Source organism: Emys orbicularis, chromosome 4 (genome assembly GCF_028017835.1).
Source record: "Emys orbicularis isolate rEmyOrb1 chromosome 4, rEmyOrb1.hap1, whole genome shotgun sequence".
NCBI lineage: Eukaryota > Metazoa > Chordata > Testudines > Emydidae > Emys > Emys orbicularis.
Genome location: NC_088686.1, coordinates 50,260,321 through 50,270,887, shown reverse-complemented (window position 1 = coordinate 50,270,887; position 10,567 = coordinate 50,260,321). Strand labels below are relative to the sequence as shown.

At 38.7% G+C, this 10,567-nt stretch overlaps 1 protein-coding gene across 1 annotated transcript in view; it reads left to right on the top strand.

Moving 5' to 3' along the window:
- The first annotated feature begins 814 nt into the window (after positions 1–814).
- AKAP6 (A-kinase anchoring protein 6) overlaps positions 815–10,567 on the top strand; it is a 299,187-nt gene continuing 289,434 nt past the window's right edge. The window contains exons 1-2 of the mRNA XM_065404219.1: positions 815–888; positions 5,599–5,956. Coding sequence (XP_065260291.1) covers positions 815–888; positions 5,599–5,956 — 432 coding nt within the window. The remainder of the gene's footprint in view (positions 889–5,598; positions 5,957–10,567) is intronic.

Sequence of the window (10,567 nt, the reverse complement as noted above, 5' to 3'; positions counted from 1 at the left end):
CCTTTTGGCATTAAAATCTGTTTAAAATCAACAAATCTATTAAATTGCAGGCACAAAATGGAGCCACCATTAAGGCCGAATTTAAAATTTTGACCCCTCTCTTCAGTTGAGTTATTCTGTCTAATCTGTTGTAGCAAATTCAATTTATTTCACACTGCTTCTAAATTTAATTTTCTGTGTGCTGCAGAATTTGGTATTGAAACATATCTACTGTAGAGTTTGTCAGGGGAAAGGTGGAGGTTTTAACATTTGCATAGAGGCTAGTTGGGGCTTTTGATGCTAGGAAGGTGTAGGAGACAGTTTGGTGTGGGATAAACACATTGGCTGGATATTAAAACAAACAGCACTGAACTAGTTAATTCTGTTGTTGCTGAAATTTGCATCATTAGATTTCAAAGTCAGCAACCAGGCATAGTTATTTAATGAATTACTTTCAGCCTTATTTTGACCACTGTGGAGAAGAAAATGAATTGTTTTCCTGACAGATAGGTGGCTGTATAATGCTTGCAGCTGATTTTAACAATATGTGACAGTGAGAGAAAAAAATTAGAGCTCATTAACATTCACTCAACCCAGTGTCTGCACCACTGATCAATGCTTGGACCACTGTATGACTTAAAATACTTAATGAATCTTTGTTTGACAGGAACCAGCTGCTGTTGCAGGAAAACATGGATGATCTGATGGCTGGCTGAGTGAATTTGGGTTGTATCTTATAAACAAGGAGAATCTGAATAATCGGAGGGCAGAATGAGTGAGAGAAGAAGACTTTTGATGATTGATTGAACTATATTATGGCTGACACGCAAATTCTATGCTTTGCATGAAAGCGTCAGTGTCTGAGTGGAAAACCAGGAGAAAGGGGGATTGCCTATGTGATTGTGGAAGGTAATCAGCCATCTGTTAGACTTAATGCACTTAGTAAAGGGATATATGTGTGCGTGCGTACACACACACACACACACACACACACACAAAAGAGTAATCCTAGTGCAGAATGATTCTTTCAAAATCATTTAATCTGTTGCTGCATTTTTTCCCCCACTAGAAATAATTCTAGCCAATAGCTATAACATGTGGTTTATAATTATTGCATCCTTTCAATGGACTCAGGAAGTTTAGCTCTAAAATCAAAAGCGACACTGGTGCTTTGACTTGTATTTGTTGTGGTTTCTTTTGTACAAACATATTAGCCAAAAATCATACTTAAGATGCTGACTCATCTGTTTTGGGCATATTAAGACTCAGTTCAGGGGGGTACCGTGACACTGTTTAGAACCCAGTCCTGGATTGCTTGCACACCCAGAACTATCACTGAGTGCATTGTGTTATGGGTGCACAAGAAACGCAACACTGGGCTCTCAATGCTTATAATGAACTCTGAAATTCTTGGATGCTATAGATGTGTGATTGACAGATTCCCTATTTAGGAAGAAAAATATATCTTTCTTCTTCTCACCTTCTTGCACAAGGAAATTTTGTATGATAGGAGATCTTGGTATAAACTAGAGAATGCATTTCATTTTCATATTGTACTTATCATTATTTTCCCTTCAGTCTCCATTTGTGCCTGCCACAGTAAAGTCAGTAAGCAACAAAATAAAGTCTAAGGCCAACATTTGAAAATCTGGTTAGCACCCAGTGACAGCAACTCTGAAAATCATATTGCATATCTAGGTTCCCACCCTCAGGCATCAAGGTTTGAAAATTTTGGTCTAAACTCCCACAGCTGTAAATTACTCTAATTGGTAAACTGGCCATCTTATATTTCAAAAGTATGGAGTTCAAAAGATAAAGTTGAATTTATAACAAGTTTTCTCTCAACTTCTTTCATGCAATTTTAGATTAATTCTTACTGTTTTCCTGTGGCTAAAAAGAAAATGTTTTAAGTCCCAGGTTTTAAACTAAAAAGTTGAATTTGGAAAAGAACAGTTCAGCTATTTAATGCTTTGATATCTCTGAAAATAACAATTAGGAAAGATTGTCATTTAAAGTTAACCAAGACACACTGCTTACTTCAGTTCAGGAGTTCCTGTTAATCGGATTCTGTGCCCTATCAAGGGAGTCAGAGTGAAAAAAGGGAAAACGACAAATTTAGCCCCAAATGTATTGTTTAACATAATCATTTAAATCTTCCCCCCCCAGATGGTTTTATACAGTAGCTATCACAGCTTTATATGGTGCACTCTTCTTTTTTCTAGCTGGGCCTTTTTCCAGCATGTGAAATATTTTGGATCAGATGTAATATATATATTGACTACAACATTAGCAGGATATTGGAACTAAAACTATCACCAAATAGAACTCTGAATTGGAAAAGGCAACTTCCCAGCTGAGAAACAAGAATGCTTTTATCTAGCTTTGATTGGCTTCAATCATTCATGATATCCTGTTAATGCACTACTGTGCGAACTATCCAGTTATGAAGTTGCTTAGTTAGGAACACAAAAGCTTCCTGACCTTGACTGTAAGTGCTTAGCATACCAAAAAAAGGAACTACTTTTGATAGTAATTCTGATTCTGGCAGGTGTTCTGGTTCTCAAATTGCTTAAAACATCTTGATTTGCAAAGTTTTTTTTACTGTGACTGGAGACACTTTGGTGGTTATTATTTAATATGACGCCAATAGAGCTATGTAACACGGTTCTTCAGCAAGAACTTCAAGAGTTTCCTTTCAAATCAAATACACACATGTGAATCAAGGTCATACTTACAGTGGAGTTTACTGGTCCTAGATTGATATTAAGGATAACAGTGCAGTGAGTACATTATTTTGATGCCAATTCTCTGAGAGAGAGCAAGAGATCCTTTCAGCTTTCTTTTGTGGCTGTATAGATGGATTGTGATGCATTTTGATCTGCCAAGAAACAATATAATGAATCACGTGTACTAGTGTTCAGCTTCAGTAATTTCTGTCTGCAACAGTGTCTCCTTTCAAGCATTGTGAGCTTTTAGAAAGAGAGAGCATCCCCAGGCCTTGTTAATGAGAATCCATGGTATGTGTTATGTTTGTAAGAAATCTTTTACAAGTACATATTTTACAATTTGTGGAAAGAAAAGGATTTGATGGACTTTAACACCACTAGAATAATGGTGCTGTTTGCTATAATGCTGGAGAAGCCAGACTGCAGGATCGAGTGTATGGGGACAAAAAGCAAGTCAATGGGTTCCTAAAGGCTGCTGATTACAGACTCTTTCCCTGCAGCTGGAGGTGCACTCTGCATGCAGCATGGTTTAGCTTTTGTTTGTTTCAGTGGAATCATGCTTTAATTTTTTGATTGTTGCTCTAGTGCCGTTACTGGAGATGAACCACAATAAAAATAATAATAATAATAAAAAGCCTTCCAGAGTCTGCATGGAGAACTAGTTGTATGTGGAACAGCCATTAGGCCTGTGCTGAATTTCCTGTGCACCTGCATCATTTAATGAAGGAGGAGTAACTAATTTGGCTAGAAGGCATGCTTATTTGGTAATGGTAAACTTAGAGAAATATGGATACAGTGGGCACCATCAAAATTTCACTGGTCAGGAGGAAATAACATTGAGAGAGTGCTTAAAATAACAAAGTTGTGTTGTCTATTAAAAACAGTCTATTCTGATACAGTATACATTAGAGTTAAAACTTTACAAATGGAAAGATTTGTCTAACAAAATGCACTTTGAGTGTTTAAGCTGAAAATTGTGTAAAGACCAAAGATGGATTTGAAAAGTGATCAGCATTTTGAGGATATATTTATAACTATTTTCATACAATCTTGCTGCAATGCTGCTAAAATACGTATGATTTAATTTCTGAATGGGTGAAAGGGAATTTGAATTAAAAATTGTACTGTAACTCAGAGCTCTGAGAATCTTCTTTTGGTTCTCTCTCCCTGATTTTATCATCTGTTTTAAAATCAACCTAATCAAACATTTAAAAAGCTAGTGGCAGCTGCAAATTCAGATGTATGCATGGCTGATGATTACACAGAATGTGGCTTAGTAAAATAGTGGTAGAGTGGGAGATAGAAGCAAAATAGCATAGATGTTATGTTTTCTGGCCTGACTGCCTACCAAAACTGTACCACATCGTTAGGGTTGTAGAGGAAATGGACTGGACAATTGTTATAGATGGTACTTTGGTACTCTGGCTGCATGTCGTGGGAGTGTCTTGATGCCGGGAGCTCCACATTAAATACTCAAACACCACAATTCAGTGTTTGAAGTGTGGTAAAACTGCTTACCCTTTCTAAACTGAAGACCTATGCGCTGAACTGCAAAAATTCAAGCTGGAGAAACTGGAATATTGCCCAAGTAAGCACTGTGGCATTGAGCCCCATTATCCTGCAGCTAGTGACTACTTCTATAATTTCTATAAAGCAAGAAAAAGAGTTACAAAAAAGTAGTTTTAAGCCCTGTAGCATCCGATGGATAGACAAAATGGCTGCGAGACATCTCCAGATACAACCAATCTCGTTAAACTGTTTTATGCAAATATATTGAATGTGGCTTTGTTGTGCTGCAGAACACCATAAATGTTTTGCGGAGGGGACAATGCCTTGTATTAGAACCACCTCTACCATGGCACTCTATTAAAGCTATCTCATAAGATTCAGATCTAATTTTGAAGAAGTTCAGGAATCACACAACTAATGAAGATTTTCAGAATGCTAAGGTATTTTGCTTTATGCAGGGCCTCGTGCTGACATCCTGGCTCGTGTTTTCTTGTATAACGCTTTACTGCAGCATCCACTTCTGTTTGAAAATAAAATAGAGTAAGGTCAAAGCAAAAATGCTTTAAAAGAAAATTTCAGTGAAACTGTATTTTCTTTAAAAATACAAAGTGATACACAGTGTAACCCCAGTGAAACTGTTCCATAGTCAAGCCAGAAGGAAATTTGCTATAACAGGATTCAATGTTTCCTGTGCTTAACCGTTTAAAGAGGGACTCCCACATGTGGTTAACATGAGATAAGTACCAATATATTTTGCCATTTTTCAATGTATCTTCCTGATGCTCTGGGTAACTGTGATTTATGAATAACCTCATCTGTCACAATCTACCTTTGCCTTCTACTTGATGCTACATTAATCCAGTTCTGATAACATCAGAGTTTGTATCCATGGAGAAGACTGTGATACCAAAAACTCACCATTCACTTTCTCCCTGGATTAATTAGGTGGAAGAACTGAGCTATGAGAGTGGAACCTTTAATTTAAACCCAAATATACAATACTTTGACAACAAACAAGAATTGCAAGGGATTATTCACAATATCTTAATTATTGTATTTATATTAAAGTAGAATACATCAGAAAGTTCCATCCAGTATGAAAATCAAAAATTGATTTTTTAGAGTGCTGATTTTCTAGAAATAAGGAAATGTGACAATTGCTATTCTTCCCAATTAAGGAGGTTAAACTCCATAGGTAAAATAGTAACTAATACAGTTTATTCCTGAAGATGTTAATGAGAGAGGATTTGTATAGTGAAGAAGCCACTCAGAATGCCATGGTATATTTTATCTCTAGTGATCAAGCTTATTTCTTATCTTATGAATACTTTAATCTAAGATTTTGTCTTGTAACTGTAATCTTTCTTTCTTTTTGTCTTTGCAGCTGTTTTGGAAAGAATTATGATTTAGATTTTCCCATTTTAGCCATGGATGTTGCATTTAGCCCCATGAGGTCACAAGAATTGGATCCCATGGCTACTGATGCATCCCCCATGATCATAAACATGACTCCCACTGTAGAGCAAGATGGTGAAGAAGATGCAATGAAGGAGCTTGATTCTGACCAACAGTATGAAAAGCCTCCCCCGCTCCACACAGGGGCAGACTGGAAGATTGTTCTCCATCTGCCTGAAATTGAAACATGGCTCCGGATGACATCTGAAAGAGTCAGGGATCTGACCTACTCCGTCCAGCAGGACTCAGACAGCAAACATGTGGATGTACATCTAGTGCAGCTAAAGGTAAGATAAAATTTATATTTCATACCAGCCACATTTCAGCTTTATAAGTACAAGAAACTCCCTACAGTCAGCTACTGGCATGTGCTGAGGAAAGAGTGTCAAAAATTGCCCAATTGCACGTGACGACTCCTCTCCAAAAAAACCCCAACATCCTTTTCTAGGGGAAATGGAAGGTGTGTAGCACTCAGTATATTTGTAGATTCTTTATTAACGCAATAAACCTATCAGATGTATTCAACATGTCCAAACTGTATGGGTATCTAACCTAGCACTAACTGAGGACCGGTCCCAAAGCCCACTGGAGTTAATGAAAAGATTCCTAGTGACTTCAATGGGCCTTGAATCAGGCCCTAAAACTCTCAGGATTATGTACCAGCATGCATTCTATCTCATGTAGTCCCCCCAGTGACCACTTCTATCGTGGTTCTGAAGTCCTGGCCCCCAGTCCTGCAGAAATTTACATCCATGTTTGATTTGAAATGGGACTACTCATGTGCGTCATGTTAGACCTGTGTAAAACTTTGCAGGTTCTGGGCCTTGGTAAGGAATATGTAATGATCAGATTTATAAGCAGCACAACCAGTAAAACAACAAGTTTATTTTTGAGAACAAAATTGCATTTACATACATGGACATACAAAAACAATTCTATAATAGGTCTTTAAATAAATCATTTACAGCAGGGGTAGGCAACCTTTCAGAAGTGGTGTGCCGAGTCTTCATTTATTCACTTTAATTTAAGGTTTCGCGTGCCGGTAATACATGTTAACGTTTTTTAGAAGGTGTCTCTCTCTAAGTCTATATTATATTACTAAACTATTGTTGTATGTAAAGTAAACAAGGTTTTCAAAATGTTTAGGAAGCTTCATTTAAAATTAAATTAAAATGCTGATCTTACACCGCCAGCCTGCTCAGCCCGCTTCCAGCCTGGGGTTCTGTGTAGGACCTGGATTTTATAATGTACTATGAGAATTAATGTATGATTTGATTTCATCTTGTCAGCCACCCTTTTTGAACAGCAGAAAGGAATGACAGACCAGAACAATCCTTATGAGTGATTATGGTCACCCTTTTGTTTTAGAATAAGTTATAAAGCTACTATGGTTTCCTATATGTATTACAAATTAGGAAGTAAGAGACAGGATTCTCTATTGTATCTATGTTAAGAAGATTAGAGGAATGTTGAGGGCCTGAAGCCCCAATGTGAATTGTTTTAGTTATAAGATTTAGCAAGGCTTGATTTACAATGTATTCTGCTGAATATACAATACTGCTGTCTGTATACCTTTGAAGGTTTCTGTAAGAGATTGTTTGTGTGAATGAGGCATGCATGCATCAGAAAAAGATAAGGTGTGAAAGCCATCACAAATGTCCAGATGGTCAAGAAGAAGTGAGAGACTTAGAAAGACCAGGAGATAATCAGAAAACATCCATTGTATCCGATGTTAAACATGTTAGCAGCATTGACGACCTTAGAGGTGAGGCAGGCACCCCCGAAGGCGAGACAACAAATAAGAGATAACGATGGGAAGCCCGACAATAACCATCAAATAACACCACTTAAGGACTAATGATGACAGGATGACATTGCAAAATGCATGGACTCAAATGGAAATTTACAACTATAAAGCTGAGTGGGACGGGGGGCCGGGACCCCCCCCCCCCCCCCCCACCGCTCACCCCTGCGGGGGCAGGAGGCAGAAGCTTGGTCCTGCGGCAGCCAAGCTTCCCTCCTCCCCCTTCTTCACCCAGCATGGTGCATTCCGGCCCCTCCTCCTCCTCCTCCTCCTCTCACCGGGCAGCAGCGTGCCACTCAGAATCGGCTCATGTGCCGGGTTTGGCACGCGTGCCGTAGGTTGCCGACCCCTGATTTACAGTGTGTCACATTGTTAGTTTTAAATTTCAACAGTCAATTTTTAAGATATTTTAAAGAAATACAGGGTAAAGTATAAGAGAGCATTCTGTATGGATGGAAGTGCTTGTGTGCATGGCTTGGTCTGCCACAGCAGATTAAGCATGTCTTTGAAGACACAAAACAACTTCCAAAAATAGCAAATGAACGTTATCTCTTCAGACTGAGCTGTCTTCAGAGTTCTGCATTCTGAGGCCTGTGATAATACATTATGCAAACCTAGGATTCTTTGGCACTCACTCTGCATTATGGTTTTCAGTACACGTTTAGTATAAGACTAGGACTTTAGGAAACCTTGAAAAAATTATTCCATGGGCTAGTCCATTGCCTCTGTGGTTAATGCAGAGCACAGCACTAACACCACAGAGGGAACTGGTCTTCATTTTTTGCCTCCGGCATCTCAGGCAAGCAAACGTAGGCATCACTGCAAAGGAAACATGCTTAACCCCTGAAGAGGTAGAGTGCCTCACAACTCACTGCAGTGGCCCTTGTGAATAGTCTTAGGAGAAGCCCAGCTGCCTCAGCCAGAGTTGTTTTGAATTGAATGAGGAAAAGGGTAAAGTTCAAACTGTGGCTTAAAAGTGGGATGCTCTTGTATAGAAAATCAATCTCTCTCTCTCACTCTCTCTCTCTCTACCCCCCAAAAGTGTATTATTCCTTAAAGTAAATGTCCCCAAATTGTGGTCTGTGGACCAATGAGAGTCGGGTGGTGACATGTTGTTAGTTCACCTTTCTAAATGCAAAAGGATGACAAAAATTCATTAGATATCTTATTACTTTCCATCTAAGTAGTTGCTATATTTGTCACAGGGATCGTACATGATCAGCAAGGGGGGTGTTCCATACAATCACCAATGTGGAGGCAACATGTTCCATGAGACAATCTCTTCATTAATATGAGGTCCACACTATTAAAAAAAAAAAAATAAAAAATAAAAAATTGAGAACTCCTGCTGTAATGATTCCCATATACAAAGCTATGTATACATTATACAGATGACCTTAAAAGTGTCTTACAAAAGGGGAAGAAAGATTGCATTCCTTTTTTTACTACTTTGATGTATTAAGAAGGCCAGGAAAAGTGTTTTTTTTTTTTTTTTTTTTTTTTTTTTTAAATATTAGAAATGCAGGTGTTGTATAGCTTGTTTTCCTTGAAAACTATGCTCAACTGTAAGACTAATCAGATTCTGATATCATAGATGCCAAGGAAGCATCAAGTCACTTTTATTCAGACTTGTTTTTTTTTTTTTTAATTTTGTTTATTTTTGTTAATGTCTGATATCTACTATCTAACAACAAACAGTTGGGATAAAAGTTATTATTTGTATTATTGTAGCACCTAGGATCCAGAGACCTAGACCAGGACCCCATTGTGCTAGGCGCTGTACAAACACAGAACAAAAAGAGAATTCCAGCAACAAAGAGTTTACACTCAAACTATAAAACAGGAGAGAACGAATGGATACAGATGGGGGAGTACAAGGAAACAATATTAGTCAGAAGGAGAGGCAGTGGTCTCAGCACACCAGTGGTCAAGTTTTTTGTAGGAATCATGGAAAAAGAGTTTGGAGGAGGGAGTTGAAGGACAACAATGAGGTACCTTTGCAGATGTTTACAGGAAGCTCATCTCAATGTGAGGTGCGGCATGGGAGAAAGCATGAATGCGCATTTTTGGTAAGTTAACGAGGGTCAATGGAGGCTGGCATTGTGGGCTGACTGCAATTAGGAGTCAACATGTCGATAGTGAATGAAAGACAACTGGTAGAGCGGGGATAGGCCATGGACAGCCTTGAAAGCAAAGAGAAGTGTCTTATGTTTGATGTAATGCAGAAAGAGGGGCCAGTGGAGGGATTCAAGAAGAGGGATAATGTGGTCAAAGTGATGGGCTGGGAAAATTTATCTAATGCAAGACTGCATTTGTCAAGGCCAGGGAAAAGGATATTGCAGTAATCAAGACCTGAGATGAGAGCCTGGACAAGAGGTTTTTAGCTGTGTGTATGTATATCAAAGGCCTTATTTTAGAATTGTTGGCAAGATTTAGACATAGCTTGGATGTTAGGTGAGAGAGGGAAGTCCAAGTCAATAATGATGCCCAGATTACTGTCTGGATGACAGGCGGGATCTTGGTGTTGTCCAGAGTGATCAAGAAAGGAGGTTGCAGGGTTGGCTTGAGAAGTGGGGGAGATCAAGAGCTGTATTTTAGCCATGATAGCTTGAGGTGATGACTGGGTACCCACGAGATGTCAGAGATACAGGTCAAGGCCTTAGTTTGCACAGAAGGAGACATGTCTGGAGCAGAGAGGTAGATCTGAGAGGTGTTTGTTTGGTTTTTGGTTAAGAACTCAGCATTTTCGAAAGAGCACAGCATTCAATATCCTGAGCTCTTTAAGAAATTTGGCCACTGAAGTGGGAGTTGAGCCCTTCTGAAAATTCCAGCCTCTGCACCTCAGTTTCCCCATAGAAAATAAACAAACAGTTGGACACATAACTCTCATGATGAGTGTGTGCAGATACAATGGGGTGTAGAAATGGGAGGATGTTTGAAAATGTGGATCTTTATGTTGTTGAGTGGTGGCAAGTAGATTTATTTTAAAGGAGATATGTGAAACTACTACAAACAAATCCAGAGGTGGAGCAGTAATCTCCAGTACTGAGCAGGTTCATTTAGTATGTAGTCAGTCACTGAAGTGCTGTGTAGT